This window comes from Haliotis rubra, unplaced genomic scaffold, assembly GCF_003918875.1.
Source record: "Haliotis rubra isolate DU_JTF1 unplaced genomic scaffold, ASM391887v1 Scf140, whole genome shotgun sequence".
In the NCBI taxonomy this organism is placed as follows: domain Eukaryota; kingdom Metazoa; phylum Mollusca; class Gastropoda; order Lepetellida; family Haliotidae; genus Haliotis; species Haliotis rubra.
In genome coordinates, this window is record NW_025765337.1 from 1,458,480 (window position 1) to 1,485,235 (window position 26,756).

The 26,756-nt window shown below is 40.8% G+C and overlaps 1 protein-coding gene across 1 annotated transcript; it reads left to right on the forward strand.

The window, feature by feature from the left end:
• The first annotated feature begins 16,766 nt into the window (after positions 1–16,766).
• Positions 16,767–23,761, forward strand: LOC124268854 (cyclic AMP-dependent transcription factor ATF-3-like). The gene is made up of 4 exons (XM_046703881.1): positions 16,767–16,851; positions 20,321–20,578; positions 22,675–22,782; positions 23,176–23,761. Exons 1-4 carry the CDS (start codon positions 16,849–16,851, stop codon positions 23,539–23,541), a joined length of 735 nt encoding a protein of 244 aa, XP_046559837.1. The 5' UTR covers positions 16,767–16,848; the 3' UTR covers positions 23,542–23,761.
• The last annotated feature ends 2,995 nt before the right edge of the window (positions 23,762–26,756 follow it).

Here is a 26,756-nt window from a genome sequence, read left to right on the forward strand (position 1 = left end):
TCTAAGTAAACAATTAGACATGTTAGTGATCTTCTAACACTGTTTCAAGGCCGATGACAATGTTCCCTGTCTTACAGTAATATGTCTGATGTGACGTACATGTCATGTTGGTTCATAACTAGTGTTTATTGATCTGGAATTCTGTTATTGTGTTCATCAAACGACATATCACGTTTTTGCAACAATGTCGTTATATGACAGGTTGTGTCACGATCATCAAACGCATGAGAGAATGACAGCATATATTGTTTAAAAGTTACAGCACAGAAATACTTGACATGTACATAGCAACCTTGTTGTCGTGTATTTAGTATTTAATTCATAGCTTGTTGTGTCACGAACATGTACATGCCACGCATATTTCCTATGAGTAAGAGCACAGGCAGTGACAAGCGTATCGTGATTCACGATGTTGCCCTTGAATGGTTTCGTTTGAAGACGATAATGGGGAATTTTTCACAGACCATCGAATTGCCGGTGGTTCGATCCCCTGGCAGCCTCATTAGACGTTAAAAGTAGCTGCTTGTTGTCACCCTGTCTGTTGGGTGTCTCGGTGGTGAACCAAGGTCTGGCCATCGCGGACTTTATAAACTGTGTGCGTGCGTGCGTGCGTGTGTGCGTGCGTGCGTTTGTGTGTGTGTGTGTTTGTAATATTTATCTAGTATCTAGTAAACAACGTATGCTTAAACTGTCGTACTCATACATTTACAATATACCGATATGAACGATGTACGAGTTGAAACAAAGTAGCAGGTGTATCTACTGTAAGTTCATATTTATTATAGTGATCGCGAACAAGTTGATGAGAAATATTGACACCATGTTGACTCCATTGTTTGTATTGTTTGACCAGGAAAATTCGGCGACTGTTCACGTGCAGTGTACACGAGCGCCTAGATATATGACAGATTATTTATTGTATAAACGATCTTGAACCTTACACAATGGCGGATTACGGAACCGGGACAGTATACAGCCCGATATGAAACACGCATTGTAAATATTTCCTATTTGTGTACATGCACGTGACATTTAAATGCGTAGAACAGAATTTTGATGAGTGTGCAAAATTGCTACAGAATTATACATGCATATTTTATAGGTGACACATATGCGTTACGTTGTGAGATAAGAACGAGATTGGTCGTGTCTGGAATGACAGCCACAAGTAACATCTTGATGCAGCTTGCAGCTTCCATGTTCTTTATTGTCGGAAGGTCACTAGTCAAATATTTCCTGTTCTGAATACCGCAGCCATGACTCACGACTGACCACCCTAGTGCTGTCCGGTCAAGTTGGTCCGTGTATTGTGCCCGTCTTGTCCGGCGATTAGCTGGGTTAGTCACACCGCGACAGGTGAAGAGAGGCGTGGCGGGGCGCGTGAGTCATGGCGTGGCGTCTTTTGGCCACGGTGACGTCACGCCACTGCCAGGCTGGCTGTGATACAAGACTGCGGTATGTGCAGTGGCTGCAGATTGGTATGTGTGGACTCGTCAGTGTAAACTTAGTCACGTCACAATCACACATGAACAATGACTTCAGTGACAATGCTGGGGTGTGGGTAAATGGCAATAAAATGATACATTATAATTTTTCCTGCATCAATCATACCTTCAGTATTTATCATCGGGAGTCGCGTGTATGGTTAACACCTTTTAAACAGTTGCCCAACAATATATACTTGGAAATTTTGATCATTGTTTTACAAGCGTTTAAGAGGTTGTGAATAAATAAGAATCTAAAAATCTACATGGCAACATCGCCAAATACAAGAAACAAGATGTTATTGTCTATAAGTGTATGCGTCTCCTTATTTGTATATTTGTGCTCGTTATACTGATACAAAACTCGTTTTGAGTACAGATGGGTATTTGTCCGACGAATTTAACACAATGTCTTTAATTTGTTTCCAAACAAAATGTTTTCTACAATTACACCAAAGAAAATAATTAAAGAATAAATGGCAAAAATGATAAATGCACGTATGAAAATAAAAGCACAGAGAACCTGATTTGATATTGAGGACAAACTTGTGATGCTTATCTGTAAACATGTAACACTCCATATACAGTCTTAGTCTTGACCGTTTTACATGTTTGTGAACAGCATGATATCTGACAATGTGATCAAGGAAACACTGTACTTGCATACAATGAAGCTACCTATACTGTACTGTACTACTGAGGTAAAGTCGGTAAACATAATTCTGGGAATAGTAAAACGGAAAAAAACACAAAAAAACAACTTGAGATGCTTAAATTAAAATTAGCGAAAGACAGAACATACTGTATTTTGTTTGTATTTTACACTTGTATCGTTTATCCTTTGTTTCGTGTCAAATATTTCAGCCGAGTATGTTGTTATCTGCATTTTAATGTAAAGAAGGCAAACCTGGGAATTGACAGTCTCTTAATGCGGAGTAATGACTCACAGGTGTAATATATGCACGGAGTTTCCAACATATTTGTGAGTCACACGATATGCAGATACGACTTACTAATATTGCCGATATCCTCTGGAAGAAACTCAGCTGACAGGTATTTCCATATAGTGCCGCTGCCCGAACTAAATACAGGTATTCCCTGTCACTGACAACTGGATTTGTTGACATCAGTGGCTGTCCGTCTACATCTCACCATGACCGGGCACTACGGGGATGTTTTGTGAAGGTGGACACATCTTATTTAATGAGACTCAGCCTCTAACGATTTGTAGATATTCTTCAGTCGATGTATCAACATCTGTTAGGAAAAATAAATCATGTAATTTGTCCTCAGGTGTGACCAGCTGTCGGCATAAGTCATCCCACTAAATGGTTCTGCGAAAGGCGCACGTGTAATGTCCCCGTTGTGTGCTCACTTCCAGCAGTAATGTCGACTGTTTGTTACTCATATTCTGTTTGAACGGTCCTTAGATACGGTGATGGTGAGATGATCCATCTATATGGCTACTTATTCTGCTAGATGCATCAGCACATGGCTCTCCTGATCCTCAACACCACATCCGCCAGCATGGCGACAGTTTAAAGAGACACTTGGAGCGAGCCATGTGACAGTCCTACACAGACACAGTCAAATCGTTCAGAACACACTTCGCTTATCCGTTAAGTCATTGAATAAAAACCGTGGATCAATCGCAGACAATGCTTGATCTAATTATGTTGACATTGTCTCAATGTTAGGCGGGACATTAATTATACCGTCTAGACGTCTACCGGAAGTAGACGATAGACCCGGGGCACAACCCACCTTTAAGTTATCATCGACGTTATATTAACAGCCACGGCCGAACGGTGCATGCCGTATAACCTTGGTGCTAGATTGTCTGCCGCAGAATCAGAATGATGTTTTGTCTCACTTCATTTGTGATACTAGTAAGTCAAAGATGTTTAAGTCAGCATTAAACAGACGAAGCTGTCGAAGGGAGGAGGTTAGTGACTGAGCATTGTTATCTAGGATCAAGATACGATCTGGAAAGACTTGCATGAAGACAGGATGAATGTCTGAGATGGCGTTACGTGAGAGTGTGTGTGAGAGAGAGAGAGAGAGAGAGAGAGAGAGAGAGAGAGAGAGAGAGAGAGAGAGAGAAGGGGTGTGTGTGTGTACGTGGGTGTGTATGTATTCGTACATCCTCTACAACGAAAAAGTATTCCCTTAAGAGCCATAGCTTTGATATGCGGTACCCTTACTTGACTCAGTTCACTGAAGCCGTGATAATCGCGTACCGCACGTTCTGTCCCCCTAAGCCTCTGCTCACTTCACAGTAATCTAAGATCACTTGACGACACGAGGCTCAGGTTTCTGAGTGTACAGTTGTGCTTAAGGGCAACATTCAATACGCGCATGTTCTCTTAATGTGCTCCAGACGAAACAATATCAGCAATACCTAGTGTAGCAGATGTTTTGTCCATTTCCCATTTATGTAATCCACCAACCTATCTTTGTGAGGCCCTCTCTTCCATGTGAAGTCATAAATATTCAACATGCTGAATATTTTGTGTTCTCGCGTGGACGTAGACCAGCTACGGAAATCGAAATATGACTCTCCATGCAGCGAATGGGTACCCGATAGGATCAGATATGATATCCATAAGATAATGCTCAGGCTAATGGAACCTGGCCCGTATTTGCCGTACTTCCTTGTCACTGGTTGGATCTAGGTTTAAACTTTGAACTTGTTAATGTGTATCGTCAGGTTTCTGTATCGTTCAGATTAGTGAGGTTTCTGTGTAGTTTGTGACTCTCCATTCCTTGTGGCGCCGATGTGTTCACAGCTTCATACCCTACCCTGGTACCCTGGTACGGTACCCTGGTACGGGTTGACAGAGAGCAAATCGATGTCTAAATGTGTACCACAATCAATACACGCTGTCATTTTCGGGGAAGTGTACGTCAAACAGTGATTACAGACTCTATAGCGTTAAATATGCATCACCAGGCAATACATCAGCGGCATGGCTTATCGTCAGACCATGAAATGTACAAGACTTTGAAATATACATGCCTGTTGATCGACATGCACGTATCGAAACTTGATTTGATTAGACTTAACGCTTGTTGGGTAATTCAGTGACTCGTGTTGTGCAATCAAGTGCGATACCATATCATTTGTAGCAAGGTAAGGACACCGATGGAACTAACTATGACAACACCTCTGACAACAACGTTGTCCGCCACGTTTAATGTTCCGCGGTCACCAACAACGTCACACTTTGCTTGTCGCGTCTGCCTCCAGCAATCTCTGGGTTGTCTCTTCAAACTCTGGGTTGTCCCCTCAAACTCTGGGTTGTCTCCTCAAACTCTGGGTTGTCCCCTCAAACTCTGGGTTGTCTCCTCAATCTCTGGGTTGTCTCCTCAATCTCTGGGTTGTCTCCTCAATCTCTGGGTTGTCCCCTAAATCTCTGGGTTGTCTCCTCAATCTCTGGGTTGTCTCCTCAATCTCTGGGTTGTCTCATCAAACTCTGCTGTCTCACGCTGTAGAAGAGTTTGAGTCCAAATAGCAAGTACGTGCGAAGACCAGTTGTATTTGGCGTAGCTCATGCTGTGTTTGGTGTTAATCCTGACATTATCTACAGACGGAATCTCGTCACATAGTGTCATTGCTTGTTTGTGTAAGCAGCAAAATATTCATATTCGCCTACTCAATGAAAAGGCATACGTCCTGCCATGGATAAAATAATAATGATTTATTAAATAATTATGTTTATCATCTATGACAGTTCTATAATTTAAAAGGTAGTTTTACAAATTATCATGAATTATTCGTATTTGATTTAACGCATGAAATAACTCAAAGAATGGTACATGGTAATTCCAGGTGTATTTAAAGTACACAGAAATGATGACTGATGAAAAATGGCTTTTGATGTAGGAAAATATGCTTCTTTTTAACAGGTACAGTTAGGGCATCATGAAATGCGCTAAAGTTTGTATGTTTGTTTGTTCAAAGCCTCTCTCAGCACAATATTCCAGCTATATGGTGGCAACCTGTAAACAACCAGACGATCTGGTGATTGACACAATGCCCTACTAATACCGGGATACACTGACATGATTAAACAGTGTCAGCAAACCTGACCCCCGACCCTAGCTGTCGCCCCTCGTGACAAGCTTGGGGTCATTTTAGTTTGCACTGAAAGTGGTTGCCATGGTATTCATGGACAGATATGAGATTTATATCAATCGATAAATGGACAGATATGAGATTTATATCAATCGATAAATGGACAGATATGAGATCTATATCAATCGATAAATGGACATTTTAGTTCGATAAATGGACAGATATGCATAGCAATCGATAAATGGACATATATGAGATTCATGGACATATATGGTTCATAAAATGCCATGCAATCGATAAATGGACAGATATGAGATTCATTCGATAAATGGACAGATATATGAGATTTGGACATCAATCGATAAATGGACAGATATGAGATTCATAGCAATCGATAAACAGGATGATAAAATATGTATCGATAAATGGACATATATGACGGTCGATTCAATAAATGGACAGATACATTCATAGCATATATCTAAAATATGTAGCAAAAGACGGTCGAATTTACACATATATCTTAAATCGATAATCCAACCCGATGACCCGTCGTAAGATAGCATTACACGTGACAAAGCACATTCTCTGGGATTTTCCTTATTCCGTAAATCCTAAAATTCCTTGAATATTGACTGTACAGAGCTAATAAACACCTCGTGATAAATGTCACCACTGTTATCGACATTTGTTCATTTCACTTGTGTCCGCTGATGACTAAAGATATATCTGCATGCATGCACTGTTTGCATTAGAAGGTCGATATCCTGACACCTGCAGTGCAAGCATGTCAGATATGCACGCAGGTGTCGATCCATACCAGGTGTCGCGAGGAACTGTGTCCAGCCTGGTGACTTCAGGTATATGTGTTCAACAAACACAACTTACGACTTGGTCACTGTCTTCAGACAGACACTAATTAAAGTCGGCCAGGTTTAAATAATACAAAACAACTTAAATACATTCCTGAAGCAAATATATCCAAGAAAGCCCACGCAAGTCTAGAAAATGTGGCAGGTCTAGATTTCCACAGCTTCAGGGATGTCTCAGGGCTCCTTTTCATTATATTTTACTTTTTTTCTGTGAACTTTTTTCTGCAAAATATGCTCATTTCAGAGACTAGTTGCTAGTCTAGGGAAGCAGCAGAGGTTTGGCAGTTGTACCCATTCACATGCACAAAATTTACTCATGTAAGTAAATTTGCAAATATACATACGTGTGGGTGTCCTCCCATTTGTGAGAACTCCCAGTTGTGAGACACATTAATTAATGGTTCAGTGCACATAGGTGGTGTTTCCACATCCCTACAATGAAAGTGGGATCAGCCCAGTTGTTGAAGAGTACCCACAGGAGTCATTGATGAGTAGATTAATGAAAAAGATTATCAAAGATTCTATTTACACAGAAAAAAATAGACTATTATGAAGTTTGAAAGTCATTTTGGTTTACACATATTTTATTATTATTTATGAAAATGAATTGGGATTGGTGAGCAAGCATTACTGCTTATGTTAACACCGCTCCCATGCAACATAAAATACAAAATGAAATGGAGGATGTGACGTCATCGATATTGACTATTGCATAAATATATTTTTAAGTATACATCAAATACAACTATTCTCTAAGTAGTCATAATTAGAGAGTTACAGTTGTGTGTGTCTAACAAGCTATTGCAGGAATATAAATCAATCATGAGAAGGTTGTTGAATTAATTTAAGTATTTTCCTGTGTCTTGATGATATAATCGTGGACAGATTCAACTATTTTCTGGTTTACACAAGGAGTAAATTCTTTGTTTCCGTTCAAAATGGTATCCAGGTTATAACGGGTAGTGCCGGGTAAAAAGGATTTGGCATAAGAGGCAGTACGACTGTAAACTTGTATTTCAGAGTTATTTCTTAAACTATATCTTGTAGTTTCGGAGACGGGTGTAAAATCTGAGTAGGTAAATTAATTTCTCTTTCAAATGATCACGAAGTTACCTACACAAAGTGTATGTTAATCAATTTATCTTATAAAGTTTCATTAAGACTTCCACAAGATTCAGTTACACAGCAAATCAGTAATTAGCTAGGGTTAATCCATTCTATCAGATAGGGGAGTATGGTGTGTTTTCTTTGTTAATTACCTACTCCACTGTCTCACAACTGGGAGTCTCACAACTGGGAGTTCTCACAAATGGGAGTAGACCTACGTGTGTAATAGTAAATTTACTTTGCGTTCACATGGAATTTATGTTGAGTGAGTAAACTTGAGGTGAGGTGAAATTGGGTTTAACGTCGTGCTTGGGAATATTTCGCTCATATGACGACGTGCATGCGTGTGTATGTGTATGTGCGGCTGCTTGTACTAGCCCCGACTGAAGCTGGTTTTATAGTGTTAGCCCACTGAGATACCATGCCGCAGTGAAGCATGAATACCCCACTCAGACACATTATACTGACTCCGAGCCGACCAGTCCTTGTTGTACCCATTAATGCCGAGCACCAGGCAGGGACCAACAAGTACCATATTTTAACGTCTTTGGTATGACGCGGTCGGGGATCGAACCCGCAACCTTTCGCTCTCCGGGCGGACGCTCTAACCACTACACCACGGAGGCGGTCTAGTAAACTTGAAAGTGTAAATAATAAATGCATTAAATTGTCTCATTTAATCTCTAAACTTCAACAGAGAAAGATGTTCTCTTATCACTGGCGCTTTAGAAGACAAACACAGTATTAGATATGTACTGCTCTTGCAATAGGTCTGTCACAAGAAAGACTGTCTGTAGGCTGGAACGACATGAATAAAACTAGTGACGACGAAGACTGGTACGATAATTTTCGAATGAATAAAGGGGTTTTCGATCTTATCTGCACACAACTGCAGGATTACTTAAAAGCTAGTGACCAAGCTGGATGGCTTCAACTTCAGAACATAGAACTGTGGGGAATTTGTTTGGTGTTGGGAAGTCCACCATTTGTCAGACCATATGACATGTTTTGGTTATGTAATATGTAACTTTTACCCTAAATGAAGATGACATGACACAATTTACTCGCAAGTGCAAATTTGCACATGTGTAAATATACTTTTGCACCTGGTCCTGACCACATGTAAATTTGCTCCTAGTGTATATTTACATACGTGTGTAAAAGCGTTCACATGACACATTTACACACGTATGTAAAGTTTGCTCATGTGTGTATTTATACATATGTGTGCAAATAGGTGCATGTGAACGGGGCTTGATATAAGTGTTAACGTGGCCTGTAGCGAACAATGTCTTTTGCTGTGAAACAACAACCTGAATTGGTAAACATCAATTGCTAATGTTTCGCTTGTTTGTTAGTTGTCTGACGCCATCACTCAGCAATATTCCAGCTATATGGCGGCTGTCTGTGATTAACTGAGTCTGGACCAGACAATCCAGTGATCAACAGCATAAGCCTCGATCTGCGCAACTGACATGTACCAACCAAGTCAGCGAGCCTGACCGCCTGATCCTTGTCGCCTCTTACGACAAGCATGGGTTACTGAAGACCGATTCTAACCCGGATCTTACGGGTAATGACGGAAAGTTATCTTGCCTTCTCATTCACATACCAGTCAACTCCCACGCATTCACTATGAGTCCTTTGTTCTTCAAACACGTACTTTCCTCACGTCGAGTTGAAACCAATCCCGTGGTATTAATAATGGCACATATACTGCCTCCAAGTTAATCTGTCTATGATCGGGGTATATATGTGATGGATTCGTGACCTGTTCTAGGCACTGCATGTACAGCACGAGCAATTTGGAAGCATTTCGTTGAACTTATTCTTTCCTTAATTAGATTTTGCGTGTTTCCATCAACATGTGTAAGAATTCAGATAACTGACATCTGTGCTCGAGTTGGTCCTTCATGAATTACATACTAGCCCCGGACATGTGTTTCATAATTTGGGTGGCTAAAGGGCGAAGTGCACAAGGAACATGTCCCACGTGCATCAAGCGACTCGAACAGTGGGTCAGGGACATCTTCACAATCCTTTAATTTATATATATTTTCAAACAATTCTCTTCAAACATGCGCGGTGTTAGAGTATTTTTTAATGTTTTGCGTGACCCAAAGAGACCATGATACTCGGATCTGGTATGCTGTAGCAGTAACGGTCACATTGACCTATAGCTGGTGGGTCATGGTCGGACTGCTTCGTGGACACGGCCCGGTACACAGCTGGGTGGGGTGACAATCATTCAGTCTGAGACTAGTTTGAAGAGTCAGGGCACTTCCTGGAACCCATGTACACACGGGGTGGGCTGGGTTAGAATAGTCTGTAGTACATAATGACAATATGTTGGGTAGTACCTTCAGCAACGAAAGAAATCATATATTTTGTAAAAATGTTTTAAAAAGGTTTGGGATATCGAGTCTCAGATGGACACCTAGGGTGACAGAGGAGGAAATATCAGGTGTCAATAACAGGGTCTTTGTTTTACAGATACTGAGGTGGTCGGAATAATAGGTGCGTTAATAACGTACAGGCGGACAATCGCGGGGGCCCGGGCCCTAGTTAGACAGAGGCTGATGTGGTCGGAATACACAGGTGCGTTAGTAACGAGATACAAGCTGACGGAGGATGACGTGGTCGGAATACACAGGTGCGTTAGTAACGAGATACAAGCTGACGGAGGATGACGTGGTCGGAATACACAGGTGCTTTAGTAACGAGATACAAGCGGACGGAAGATGACGTGGTCGGAATACACAGGTGATTTAGTAACGAGATACAGGCGGACGGAGGATGACGTGGTCGGAATACACAGGTGCGTTAGTAACGAGATACAGGCGGACGGAGGATGACGTGGTCGGAATAATAAGGGGATACAGGCGGACGGAGGATGACTTCAATAGCGGGCCCTAGTTAGACAGAGGCTGATGTGGTCGGAATACACAGGTGCGTTAGTAACGAGATACAAGCGGACGGAGGATGATGTGGTCGGAATACACAGGTGCGTTAGTAACGAGATACAGGCGGACGGAGGATGACGTGGTCGGAATACACAGGTGTGTTAGTAACGAGATACAATACACAGGTGCCTTAGTAACGGACGACGAGGATGACGTGGTCCTTAGGAATACACAGGTGAGTTAGTAACGAGATACAGGCGGACGGAGGATGACGTGGTCGGAATACACAGGTGCCTTAGTAACGAGATACAAGCGGACGGAGGATGACGTGGTCGGAATACACAGGTGCGTTAGTAACGAGATACAGGCGGACGGAGGATGACGTCGCTATGGCCCCGGAATGTTGTCGAGGGTTTTGTAGGTTGCAACTATACGATACCGGGCAGGCGGGAAAGGGGCGCGAGACAAGGCCACAGATGAATGTTGACCAAACATGAACGTAAATTATGTATATTGCCCAAACTGACCGCAGCAGCAGTCGAGGTCTCTCTTTACAGACAGAGCGAGATATCGATAATTAGTTTATAACTATTTAAATATGTTTGGCGACAACCAACTGATATTACAGATCATTGAAGATCGTTTGGGTATCTGTGGGTGATATTGTTTAATGACGCCATACTTCGAGTTTATACAAAACAGAACATATCTGAGACAACAAACTCCGTTCAGGAATGGGCAAACCTATCCCACAAGGAATTAAAAAACAACTAGTCGGTAGCATTATTTAAAGAAACAATCTCGAAACGCATTTTTCCTTGTTACACCTGAACCATATATGGAGTTGAATACGATGAGTTGAATGCGCCCACTATACATTGGTTATAATATTCAGCGTGTATGATAATGCTTGTCTTGTAGCCTTGACACCAGACAAGCCGTTCCGTTGCTCGGAGAGGGGATTCCCCTGCTGGGCTATTTATAGTGATTAGTAATAAGTATGCTCGGCTCGGCCTGGTTCCTGTGTTCAGGTGGGTCTGTGCAATGTGCGACAGTTTATCAATCAATATTCACGTCTGTACTGTCGCTACAGTCGAGCCATATACCTGGCGGTAACGAAATGTGGCGGTGGGGCTTTTAAATAAGTCAAACAATCTCGTCATAGACGTTGACTAAATAGGTCAGAGGGGCGTTGTCGACTATGGTTCGCGTGCCGATGATTGACAGCTTGTATATAACAGGTCTCGGCAAGCTCTACGCCTCAGATGGAGTGTTGAAACGGTCGAGGAAACAACACCGAGGTACTGGGATATTTTAAAGGTATTGTAAACTCATTTCTCTTGTGTTAATTGAGCCTCAATATGAATAATGTTAGACTGCAGGTGCTTGCTTTTTGAGAGTACATTCGTGCCTCTGTGATCTATTGCATATACCCCTTGTCACTTTCAGATGGACCACCTAGCCCAGTGGATGGCGTGACAATGTCACTAAACGTTATTCAATGAGCTGACGTTTGTTGGTTATGGATTGGTCTGTTTGTTCTCGCTGAAAAGCGTGTCAAACGACTGTCTGGGAGAGGTTATTGCATGTCGAGACATTGTTTATCTGTTATATTCAACGTTACATTCATTCGCCACATACCGTTTCATAGCAATATTTATAATATAAATACTCATCGTAATGAATTTTATAAACAATGTATTCATATGCAAGTTGACACCACCGTTTGTCTATACCAACTAAATACTATTTCTCTGCTTTCTTATGCGGCGTTGTTATGATTTGCTTGAAGCATGTCTATATCTGTGCAAGGTAAACACATGTAGTAGCGGTGTCTTCACCAGCAATCAGTCATGCTTCACAGCTATGGCATACACACATGTATGTACATTTCACCAACTTGCATGTCAATTTCCACTGGTGAGTCATACCACCGGTCACCACTATCGCTGCACAGTGATGTAGCAGAACACGCTTACATCCACACAAACACGGACATTACTCACTAATTACCCTTACACATCTGTCAAAAAGTAATAAACAATAGAATTTGAAAAGACATGTATATATTTCAAGAGTTCATAGCCGGTGTCGATTTCTGTTTTGAAAGGAACAAAGATGGCATATTGCCAGCCACTTTGTCCGCTGTCGCCTCATGTAAGTAGGGCATGGAGTATATATGCTGTACACCGACAAAAGGCGCTGGGTAACTTTTTGTAATGCGAAATGTATAAATGTTGTCTTATATTCATAAAACAATTGTGTTTTTGTTCAAATCTAGACCAAATTACGTCATGGGCGAAATGTTAAACATAATATATGAACATAATTATGAAAAAAATCGGACATGAAGGTGTTGGCAAATGATCTGACATTTATGGATGAAAATAAGGTAACAAACGTGCGCATTAGCTCCAATTTGCATATTCGTCACTGATGATGTTTTCCGAACAGCTCAGGGCCGCTCGCTTGTACTCCTCGACCTCTGTAAAGCATATACATCTCCGCTGGCCATGAATGTATACCAGTGCCGAGTCTTTACACGGCTCGAGATACAAGGCGCGGTTTGAAATTGATTACTTATGTCCATTACTGTCAATCAAGACGATAAAGGTTCATTGTTTTCATCACATCTACCGATACAATAATCATTGTTTGACATCACAGTGTCTTTTTCCTGTTATGATTGAAATTAACAATGGTATTGACGTCATATGCAGTATAGAAGCGAAAGGTCTCTGTGGTGGTGTGGTCTGGTGCTGGGCCAGATGCTACACTGATATTGACACTGATATCGCTGGTATTCATAAACAGTAAAATCACAGATAGCACGTCTTTACAGTGTAAATATAATTGTTTGAACTTAACAAAAACAAAGCTCCACAGTGCCCCGTCGCGAGTCTTACACTCGCTTATATATTATGATGATGTATATTCCTCAACATATATTATGATATCCATCCGTTTAAAAACTTGCCAGACCTGATCATTACAGGCTACAGTTTCGTCTGAACAGCCGCACTTGGCCCATATACTGCCAACTGTCGCAACAGGTTTATTTGAAATTCACCTTATCGGAAGAACGTATTTACGCAGAAGCCGATCCTAACTAAATACTTCTATGAAATAATATCCGTGTTAAGGACACACAACTTGGCCTGGTCCCAATTATGAAAGCAATGGAAGATGAGCATTGGGTTTGACTTTATGTTTTGTTTTAGTTTCCGTGACGCTGGACAAGTATTTTTTGTAGTCCACTTACCGTCACTGTAGTACACGGGTGCAGCACTATGTATACACACCGTGCTGCCAAGGGGGCAGATCTAAGCCGGCTACAGGTGGTTTTCATGTTCCTGCACTTTGTGTGTGCATTCCTGACAGTAAGTGCATGCCCTTGTGTGACAGGTGTAACCTCAGCCTGACTTACAACTACATAATTATATTGGGAGAACACTCCACACCTGCAGTCAACCCAGTTATCTGTCATTTCCCGACACCTGCAGTCAACCCAGTTATCTGTCATCTCCCGACACCTGCAGTCAACCCAGTTATCTGTCAACACCCGGCATTCAACCAGTTCGTCTGCCGTTATGCAGATCTGAAGCGAGGCGTTAGGGCTCGCTCATTCGATATTCCGCCTAATCTTATACCCTAAATTGTTGACATGTTGCCCATAGTCCTGTAAACAAATTTGCTCTGGGGTTTTGGCCAACAATGATCCCAAACCTGGAAATGCGGGATATTCAGGAAAAATTAACTGTGCCCTCCCCACTCAATAATATAAATAGATATCTAAACATGTATTGAGAATATGGTGATATGATATGTTTCTGTTTGAGACAAAAGGCATTTTTGTGCATGTTAGAATTTTACTCCAACTCCACCCCTAACTAAAAACTACCGTGCACCATGATATATTATGATGATGTATAATTCTGAACATTAATAATTAGTAGCTAATCCTGATTATTACAAGTAATGACAGATAACTGGGTTTCATACTCTGAGGGTGTCGAGTGTTATCACATATAGTCACTAGTGACTGGCAGATATATGCATCACTTGACCCTGTGTCAATTATAAAGCTAAAACGATTTTAATCGATATGCTTGAGTGATGATACAGCCGATCAGGCGTAACGGACAGGGGGCGGGACTGCCTGAGACATAGCTGTCAACACATGACACATCTGGGATACTTCAAACGTGGGAGTTACAATATAAACTCCAGGTCAGTTACAACCTCCGAACCAGGTGACTCAGTTTGGAAAGTTTTTTGCGTAGGTTTAAATTATCCGATGAGAAGTGAGATAACCAGATGGCTGGGTACAGAACGATAAAACCACGGCCACAGACAAGCTAACCATGACAGCCACACAGCTTCTTGCCGAACGTGTTAATGTGGTGCAATTGTGTAGTTTACCTTCTATAACACAGTATTAAATATAACAAACAGGTGTGGTTTGTTTCACCTGCGAGGGTAAGACAGAAGAACAAGTCATGCGTGTCCGCTATTGCCAGAGTCTGTAGTCAGAAGGGGTTACTGTTTACAATGACTCCAACCTTTCTGTGCCCGATGCCGTTATGTGATGTTTTAGCTCTTTTTTTTTTTTTTGTTTCGACCCCCCTTTCCGATAGGGAACTGCCGGCCCCTGTTTCAGATACACTATTGCTGTGTGTTGCCTTGAGACGGGTTCATGGGGACTCTCATCGTCATGGTCACAGTTGGGTTTCTTTTCTTTTTTTTCTTTTTTTTTTGTTGTTGTCACATCAACATTTCACATTTTACGTCTACATACTGGTTTTACTATTATATTTTTTACTGTTATATTTCACATTTTACGTCTACATACTGGTTTTACTGTTATATTTCACATTTTACGTCTACATACTGGTTTTACTGTTATATTTCACATTTTACGTCTACATACTGGTTTTACTGTTATATTTCACATTTTACGTCTACATACTGGTTTTACTGTTATATTTCACAGTCTACATACTGGTTTTACTGTTATATTTCACATTTTACGCTACATACTGGTTTTACGATATTTCATACGTCATACTGGTTTTACTGGATAGGTTTTACAGGTCTATCGTCTAAACGAAAACGGGTGTCCGACTTAATTTAAATTCTGTTAAATTGTATTATTATGATTCTAATGAAATTAATGAAAGGTCTTACTGTAGGAACAGAAGACCCAGGCTAAACTGTATAACATTTGATCAATCTTTGATTTGTTCTGTAACGGTACATGAAATGTGTGACGCTCTGGCTGACAAGGAATATGGCATTTTATTCATTGCGTTTATCATATGAAGTATTCACTAAGTGGTTTAAGTCTTAATTCCACGCGAATGTTGGACGACGTTGACGACAGTGAAATGTTGAAAACAGGAAGAAAACAGAATCCACATGATATCTGAATTTTTTTAAAAACCTTCCCGGTGTGATAATGTTTTAGAAAATATTCTAAACAAAGTTATGTATCACAGATATGTAGTGGATATTTTTAATGAAAATGTCAGCTCAATTCTTTCAACAAAAAAGACATACCCCCAACCAAACCCCTTGCAATGTTTTATCATTATCATGTCTTGTTCATTACATATGCAATTGCGACTTTTGAAATGGTATTAGTATTGACTCAAAGAAGATCTTATTTAAAATTTTTTTCCCAAACACTTGTGTGTATGCTCAGGTGCAGATTCAGTTTGTACATCTAAAGAATATTTGCTTGTTTTGTGTGTATTCTCTAGATTATGACCGTGACTACGTGAATTATTAAACTATAAATGTTACACACGGTGCCCGAGCTGGCCTGGTCCACGCGACATATACCTGTTATGTACATTAATATCGTTACTTTCAGGGCTAATCCCACGGCTAAAAGCCGGTTAAGGGTTAAATCGGTGTTCTTGTCAATAAAGCGCGAAGCCGTTAAAACAACCATTTATCAGATATTACCTTGTTCATGAAAGGAATACAATATTATTGATGTCCCGCCCATTTAGTGGGTCAGTGGGTTAGTCGGGCGGGAGTATAAAGCTGTGTGTGACCATATATGTAATTTAGAGATATACACAACATGACAGTCCATTCCGCCTGTATATTGACTATAAACCGATACAGCCACACAACTTAATGACACGCTTCATCGTTATTTCTCTGTAGGATCACGATATTAAATGCTTCGCTGCGCAATAGAATATTTGATTCACAGTCGATGCTCGAAATATGAATTTGATATGCACGTTTAACAGATTTCTAGTTTACAATGATGGATATGGGTCAGAGTGATGACAGAGATATGACAACAGCTCCGATGGCCCCTACGCATTTACGCAGAAACTGTTCCAGCCAGTGCAAACAGTGAACTCGCCACAAATACAACTGTTGTTATGATGATTAATGTGTTTCAGTACAAGTGGAATGGAATAATTACGAGTATTGCCCCATATTGTAAGGTTCCAAGGGATATATATGTTGAGGCGCAGAACCCTTGTCTCTATGCCCGAAGTGGCTCCCGCTGGATCAGCTGTTGTCTATGGGCGTATTGCTTCATGCAACAGAACATGTCGATACGCTCTGTCGTAAACAACCATATATGAATAGATAATCACATAATATTTAGGCAGTACACTTTGGTCGTAGGGTACAGTCTATCGGTGCGTGCCCACAACTGACTGGATACACTGTTGGGCTGATCTTTTCTACACAAATTACATTAATTAAGCAAATCCCGGGCGATCGTAATGTACTCGCTCACCCCGGCGGAGGATGATGAAATGCACTGAATGACCTTGCTGTATTAAATGGAGAATGCGTTAGTGTATGTTAATAATGATTTATTTGAATTCATGTAGAACACGGTGCAGTTGGCTTTTGTTGTCTACATTAATAAGTCCGCAGTTGGTGTAGTATATTTATAGTTCCAATGACAACGTAACCACATTGACAGATGTACATACATATATAGCCTTGTAAGTTCATGAGGGACTATGCAAGTTGCTAGCACATATATTTATCACAGTTCCCGATCATTCATCTATCTCAGTGGCCATATATTCACGAGACTTGTGTTCGCGTCAAAATACGAATATGTTGTGTAAGGCCAAGGATGTTGCAGTAATGCAACTTTGTAAATGTGAAAACCGACATGGGTTGCTGAGCGCTGCGATAGAGTGAGTGAGTTGGGTTTAACGCTGTTTGGAACAATATTTCCCATACTTCAGGTTTACTTCTGTTGTGACACCCTCGAACACGATGTGGTTCTGACAAATCAAGGGACATTATATGGATGAATCTATCATCCACGGAGAGATGATATAGTAGGAAGTCTATAACTGGCAAGTGTTTTTAATTTAAATTATTTTTTTATCCCTTTTGTAAACGATTTATCAGTTTCATTCTCTAACTCGGTCATTCATTCATGCCTGACATTAGTTTGTTTTAAAGGTGAGAAACTGGATGTAAGCCTGTGCATTTATGGACAAAAGATATAATGAAACAAATATCTGTGCAGCATAAAGACGGGTTTATATAATATATGAATCTGCAGTTTCTTACACGTAGACACTGACTGAAACATTGTGAATTTTTTTCTTCTCTGCACTTTACTAATTCTTTCAAAGAAACGATACTTGGGCGTGTTCTTCAATCAGATGTCCCCGTGGTCGAACAGATCTCATATAAATATTCAACTCTAGGAATTTATCGTTTTCCAGTTTTAAGCTAATCATTTAACCAGACGGAGAGAGGCCCGGCGATGTCCACTCCTATACAGCTATAGCAGTAATCATAAGGACACCCTCATAACGTCGGAGGTACCGTCGACAACGTTCCTCGAGACCATTTCATATGATTACAGACAGACAGATTATCTTTTTCAGTCTCGCCTCAACATTACATTGCATATAGGTCCATGAACTAAGATATAAACAGTATAAACAGATAAGCCACTCTGTACAGGGTTATGAGAGAGTAGTTACAAGATGTAAATAAAACTAAGAACATATGATTACTTTAAAAGAAGTGTATACTTATAAATATAAAATACATGAAAATATACATTATATAAATACATAAAGATTAAAAGGTACAAAAGATGTAAATAGTTATGAAAAGATATTATCACAAGTTAAACATGATATAAAATGGAAGTGCGAAGATCTAAAATATTTTTGCAGCTCTTGGCCGCTGTAAAAATCACCTCAGACGAGGAGAGTATAAAACCAACGTTCTTGATATCATATAGAGGTTTAAACAGTCAGGACAAGCTAAAATACATCTGTTGTAAACGACATCTCTTTGTTCTTGGTATATTGGCCAGTGTAATAGCACATGCATTGCGTCCCCTATGATGTGATGTTACCTTCACACATTCACCTAGTCCTTAGTCTCAACTCCATTTTATTTATTTATTTATTGTATTTGATTATTTCAAGTATTATTTTAAACTACAAACCAGTTCCATGTGTGTTCTTGATACACCAGCCTCTTGTGATGTCCGTATTAGGTGTGTGTTTACAGGTGGAGACGGCAGTAAACACCCGAGTCAATGTACTCGGTGACCTGATGGTCTTCTCCACATATTTAATACTCTACATATTTTTTTTAATAAGCAGAAAAGATTGGGTTACAATTTGAATTGAAAATGAGAAGATAATACCTCTGTTGGTTATATGATTATCGTTGTGCACTCGAGCAACGCCGATATATGTATCATTATGTACATTGCTTTCAGTACCACCACAGCTTGTCAGGCCGATGTTTTACAACCCACTAGCTTCACCTGCTACATATTGTCTGTCAGTAGCTACCACGTCGTTTATTGACGATATGCTTCAAATGGATTATAATAGTGCATGTTCCGTGGTCTCCTTTCATTATATGTTTGAAATGATTTGTAAGTGCATCAACAATTTGTTTCATTGTAGGTAGTAATTTGATTGTGATGTTTTATTTCGACTTCTACAACTGTACTGTTAGCCTGTCATACAGACGGACCTTGAAACAAACATATCCAAGAGAACCCATGGAAGTCTAGAATGTGTGTCAAGTCTAGATTTTCACAGTTTCTGAAAATTAAGAAAGTCTCAGGGCTACTTTTCATTATATTATTTTTTTATTGTGAACTGGTTTTTTCTGTAAAATATGTTCATTTCAGGGCCACGTTGTTAGTCTACTGTGATGTATGTGACAAGTTTTACTTGGCCTTTGTGGAATCGGTTTGATTGTGAGTTCAGTCAGGGCTTGGTTTTCTCTCCAAGATGGACCTTTGAGGCTTGTGGTACCCTAGAATTAAGACATCATCCCTCGGGTAATAAGAAACAAATTTGACAAAACTCGGTCTTCTTGTTGGATTAAAAATTATGCAAGTACAAATGTTTTTCAATGCAATTACGAAATACCGTCTTGACTCCAGCGAAACTCGCAGTCGGCGCTGTAGGATAACACTGGACGTATATCATCAAGGGATACTTTGCAAGTGTGAGACACATACCGGGCAACTGAGATATATTTATCATAATTTCAGTCGTGAAAAAGGGTATTTGTTGTAAAATAAGTACGTTCATTCGTTAGCGTACGGCCAGATCATTAGCATACAGTCAGGTCATTAGCATACAGTCAGGTCATTAGCATACAGTCAGGTCATTAGCATATATATGGGCGTGACACGGCAAGATCACGAGAAACAACATATTGAGATGACAATGTGTGTGAACTAAACACATTCCTCCTATCTGTGATCCGGTGTGAACTTTCTACTTTTATCCAGCCCTTGAATGTTTAGTTAATTCGAGATGACGTGACGTCACGTGTTTACTTATAACGCCTTCACCGGTATCTTATTCACATCTATGTTTTCAGGAACACGCGATCACGATGACCGACTCGGACACACGGACCCAGATTGACCACACCCATGACATTCTGACAGCCAATCTGCCTCATCCCGGTCAAGCCAAACCCGACCCACGGCTGCAGCAAGCAGTGAACGAGGCGTGTCGCATGCATCAAGTTACTCCCATCCTCAAGGAAGAACTGAGAGCAGCGATAATGTTGAGGCGACTGTCAAGCGGTCAAGGGGAGATAACCCACGAGGAGACACACTCGCAGGTGTACGAGGTGCGATGACTCTTTTTCTTTCCTTTTGAATTTCAGAGCAGTCGGAAAAATAATAGTAGTAATGCTAAACAGCAGCAGTAGCAGCAGCAGCAGCAGCAGCAGCAGTAGTAGTAGTAGTAGTAGTAGTAGTAGTAGTAGTAGTAGTAGTAGTAGCAGTAGTAGCAAGAGTAGTAGGCACTGCCTCGTTATCTTACATTCGTATCTTGGAGAAGTCTTTCAGCCTTAAATAATAAAATTAAGCTTTTAAACAACAAAGTGTTCTTCGTCGTAGTTGTTTTACATTTATGAATAAAAATAACCCACAAAATAATAGATTATTAAAACACAATCAACGCACATAAGAAACGCGGATATAACTATTGTTTGAGGGAAATTAATTTGTGTGTTATTAACAATTTGTAAATAATTCACATATCCTTTGACAAGAGACTGACTGTATCTATTCCATCAATGCATGGTAATGAAACCTTTGTCCATTTCAAACGACTGTTCATCAGCATCACCAGTACACCCTGGCTACGCTCCACTGGACCGCGGTTGATTGCCAGCGTTATTCCTCCCCATTTATAAATAAATTAACATACAAGTCAGAAATAAGACATACACACGGAATTGGAACAGAGAGACTCCGTCAACAAGAATACCTCTCATTCTTCCGTGGAAGGACACTTGAGAGGTTTTCTCTTTGAGTTGACTGGATGTCGGTCAGGATTAGAAATGATAAAGAGACAACAGAGAATGATTTTATCGCCAGTACAATAGCCCGCTATCGACATGAGGCAGTTGTAGTGTAAATATTTACTTATATAGTCGCTATGGTAATTACAATACCAATGCCGTGCGTGTACGTGTTCCAGCGCTGCATGCAGCCATGTTCTGACTGTGTGACGGCGGCCCTGCGATATATGACACACGATGTAGGGGTGCGATCACACGATATTAACAAAGTCACATGAACACCATGTTTGGAGCACCATTCCGACCAGTACAGGTTGCTGGGAGGCCCCCATAGTCCTCCTCCTACTGCTACTACTACTACTACTACTACTACTACTACTACTACTACTACTACTACTACTACTACTGCTACTGCTACTGCTACTACTACTACTACTACTACTACTACTACTACTACTACTACTACTACTCTACTACTGCTACTGCTACTACTACTGCTACTACTACTACTACTGCACTGCTACTACTACTACTACTACTACTACTACCACGATGTACTGCTACTCTACTACGATGTATCAATGGTCGCATCAGATGTGATGGTCGCATCAGATGTGATATGTTGCTATTACAATTTTTATTTTCATTCTTAGAGAACACTTGAATAGTCTGCAAACTAGGTCTGCTGCTTTTTAAAATCATGTACGTGTATTTATTTCTCTCACGACTAACTGGCGTGTTGAATCCAGATCCAAAGTGAAGAGTAGTGTCCTTTATCTGTCACAATGAGAAGAGTAGTGTCCCTTATCTGTCACAATGAGAAGAGTAGTGTCCCTTATCTGTCACAGTGAGAAGAGTAGTGTCCCTTATCTGCCACAATGAGAAGAGTAGAGTCCCTTATCTGTCACAATGAGAAGAGTAGTGTCCCTTATCTGTCACAATGAGAAGAGTAGTGTCCCTTATCTGTCACAATGAGAAGAGTAGTGTCCCTTATCTGTCACAGTGAGAAGAGTAGTGTCCCTTATCTGCCACAATGAGAAGAGTAGAGTCACAATGAGAAGAGTCCCTTTATCTGTCACAATGAGAAGAGTAGTGTCCCTTATCTGTCACAATGAGAAGAGTAGTGTCCCTTATCTGTCACAATGAGAAGAGTAGTGTCCCTTATCTGTCACAATGAGAAGAGTAGTGTCCCTTATCTGTCACAATGAGAAGAGTAGTGTCCCTACGTACGGAGCTCATCGTAGACTTCAAGCTGACACGCTATAACTGCCTCATCACTGACTGTTCTCATTATGTTAAGCCGTCTATTTGTACCATGTACCCCATGTCCCCACTCCGTCACTACCGCACCCCCTTGCATCCTCCCACCCTCATACCTTGCACCAACCCACCGACTCACTCCCGGTGTCTGTCTGCAGTTGACAGCCGACGAGGTGGCGAAGCAGGAACGGAGACGTGCACAGAACCGCGTGGCAGCACAAAGATGTCGGAAGAAGAAACGACAGGAACAGGACAAATTCCTTCAGGTACTCCACTTTCCAAAACACACTCTCTCTCTCTCACAAGCATCATATCGACACTTTGCCTTAGAATCGCGATCGCACCGATACTTATCAGGATAATATTGATGAACCAAATGCATGAAGCGCAGAAATCCGATGTGCAGAGTTGCGCCCCTTACAGTCAACAGGATACGATGGCCATGGGTTCGAATCAAGAAACGTCCCGACTGTGATTACCAGCTTGTAAATGAAAAAGTGATCGAAAAACGTCATAAAATATACGGTTTTTATGTCACCCAGGATGTCTCTGAATTCTGTATATCATCCTTGAAAACGTTTTAAACCATAAACTGGTTTAAGCCTAGTCGTGAAATCCCATCTCTTTGACACAAATATGATGCGGTATTGTCTTTTCAGTTATTCTCAGAGCAAAACAACAAGCGACAAAAACTGGAGGAAGAAGTGTCTGAACTACGAGAGGAGAAGCGCCGCCTGGAGGCCATGCTTGTACACCACATGCTGACACGCGCATGTCATAAAGGTCACGTGACACCTCCCCAGAATGTCCGATCTGCTTCATTTTCCCCGGGGATCTCAAGTCACTCGTCAGAGGATGAGAGCTTCTATGACTTCTTTCAGGATGACACTAAGAAATTCCTTCCTGTCGAAACATCGGTGAACCTGCTCTCACACGACCTTGAGTCTGAGCTACCGGGAGAAGAAAGCTCCATGATATACAACCTCGACAATCGCCATTTCTTGGCCGATCTCAGTAATGACTAGAGACTTTTGTAGTTAGTTGTGCTGCTGTTTACAATACCTGTACCTCATTCAAATCCTCTATTTTGTAACAAGGGAGTTTGTTACCGCATTACACAGTGATATTAATCGCCAGGTGCGATGTTGTTTATGTATATGCAAATGTTTAGTTTGGAATGCGATATCTGACGAGTGGCTGATTTTGTGAGAGTTTCAGAGATGGATTAAACTGTTTATTACCGAATGTGTTTTACTTTGTGCTTTTTCTTAACAAATGCACGCGAGGACTGAACATAGCTGGCTGAACTCGATACATACCTCACTGGTTGCCATTAAAATGTTCCGTTCTGAACAGGGTGAAACAGCAGAAACTTGGGGCTTATTAATATGCCGTGTACCCTCACGAACAACTGAAATACACTACCATGACAGACTGACAGATCAGTTCACAAACACTGGGCATGTGTTTCCAATATACGTAGCTCTAATATATACAATATTAGCATTATATAACATCAGAATTGAAGATTGTTAGAAAGACGGAATATATACATAGAGAAGCATCAGGACACGGAGTTTCACATACATTTAAATCTGTTACCACACTATGTACATCGTGATTCCACAGTACATGTTCACTACATGTGAGATACGCCTACTCTAGGAACATGTTCATTACAGTTCAGATACGTCTGTCCTATGGACATGTTCACTGCATGTGAGATACGCCTACACTATGGACATGCTCACAATAGGTGAGATACGCCTACACTATGGACATGTTCACTATAGGTGAGATACGCCTACACTATGGACATGTTCGCTACAGGTAAGATACCCCTTCACTATGGACATGTTCACTGCATGTGAGATACGCCTACACTATGGACACGTTCACTGCAGGTGAGATACGCCTACACTATGGACATGTCCACTACAGGTGAGATACGCCTACACTATGGACACGTTCACTGCAGGTGAGATACGCCTACACTATGGACATGTTCACTACAGGTGAGATACGCTTACATTATGGACATGTTCACTGAAGGTGAGATACGCCTACACTATGGACATGTTCACTGAAGGTGAGATACGCCTTCACTATGGACATGCTCACTACAGGTGAGATACGCCTACACTATGGACATGTTCACTACAGGTGAGATACGCCTACACTATGGACATGTTCACTGCAGGTGAGATACGATATGGGCGGTGGTGTAGCCTAGTGGTTAAACTGTCCGCTCGTGACGCCGAAGTCCCGGGTTAGAATCCCCACAAGGGTACAATGTGTGAACCCAGTTTCTGGTGTCCCCCGCTGTGATATTGCTGGAATATTGCTAAAAACGGCATAAAACCATACTCACTCAATCACTCACTGAGATACGATATTGTACAATATCGCCATGACAGGGCCCAGCTTGATCTTATAAATATTACAATCACTCCATTATTGTTCTTGCATGTTGATAAATGTACAATGTCATTCTATTCAGTGGTAAAAATAGTGGAGAAATATCAAGCAATCCTGTATGAATTGAGTAATTGTGTAAACAGATTATAGTACTTACTTAAACCAAGGGGGGATAGGTAGGAACCTATTTAGTGGAGTGATCTGATTTCAACACGCCAGATTGAGTTAGTTGGTGAATGTATTCCAGGTGATGAAATGACGAGGCGATGCAGGTAACGGGGGTTTGCAGGTAGGGTGGAGGCACATACTGTAAAATAACCTGGTAGAACACGATTATAACACCCGTGTCCCACTACACAGATTCCTGGACATTGTGTACCTGCTAATACTTGATGAAAGGGAGAGATATACATGCAGCAGTTTGCGGTGAATGTATGTATGTACATATCGATTCAGGAAAACAATCATCTGTGTACAATACTGCACAGTCTGCACATACAGGCTCAGCACCAGTACATCTGCACCCAGCACATCTCCAACCACCGAGAGTTGCGTACACTGCACAACAGCTGTACAACACATGGCAACGGTGGAGTAGAACACGTCTGGGTCATCGTTGCACAGAGTGTCGTAGCGGGACTACACTCGTGTGCAGTGACGTGTCTCGGTGATAACACAAGTTGCAAAACGTCGGCATTTTAATTAATATAATGTTGTACTGATCAGAACGACACCTCTCACTCTGAAGTCAGTCTTCTATTATTACAACAGCAACAATCTGCGCTTCTATTGCTGCAACACACTACAGTTCCTATTGCTACAACAGCAACATATAGCAGCTTCTATTGCTACAACAGCAACATATAGCAGCTTCTATTGCTACAACAGCAACATATAGCAGCTTCTATTACTACAACAGCAACATAAAGCAGCTTCTATTGCTACAACAGCAACATAAAGCAGCTTCTATTGCTGCAACACACTACAGTTTCTATTGCTACAACAGCAACATATAGCAGCTTCTATTGCTACAACAGCAACATAAAGCAGTCTCTATTACTACAACAGCAACATATAGCAGCTTCTATTGCTACAACAGCAACATAAAGCAGCTTCTATTGTTACAACAGCAACATAAAGCAGCTTCTATTGCTACAACAGCAACATAAAGCAGCTTCTATTGTTACAACAGCAACATATAGCAGCTTCTATTGCTACAATAGCAACATATAGCAGCTTCCATTGCTACAATAGCAACATATACCAGCTTCTATTACTACAACAGCAACATATAGCAGCTTCTATTGCTACAATAGTAACATATAGCAGCTTCTATTCCTGCAACACACTACAGTTTCTATTGCTACAACAGCAACATATAGCAGTTACTATTGCTACAACAACAACAAATAGCAGTTTCTATTGCTACAACAGCAACATAAAGCAGCTTCTATTGCTACAACAGCAACATATAGCAGCTTCTATTACTACAACAGCAACATATAGCAGCTTCTATTGCTGCAACACACTACAGTTTCTATTGCTACAACAGCAACATAAAGCAACTTCTATTGCTACAACAGCAACATATAGCAGCTTCTATTGCTACAATGGCAACATAAAGCAACTTCTATTACTACAACAGCAACATATAGCAACTTCTATTGCTACAATGGCAACATATAGCAGCTTCTAGCAACTTCTATTGCTACAATAGCAACATAAAGCAGCTTCTATTGCTACAATAGCAACATAAAGCAACTTCTATTACTACAATGGCAACATAAAGCAACTTCTATTGCTACAATGGCAACATAAAGCA

Bases quoted from the DNA above. Each gene is read 5' to 3' on its own strand.
- LOC124268854 (XM_046703881.1), top strand. The intron at 20,579-22,674 runs GTGCGATGACTC...GTCTGTCTGCAG, and splicing joins CACACTCGCAGGTGTACGAG to TTGACAGCCGACGAGGTGGC. The intron at 22,783-23,175 runs GTACTCCACTTT...TTGTCTTTTCAG, and splicing joins AACAGGACAAATTCCTTCAG to TTATTCTCAGAGCAAAACAA.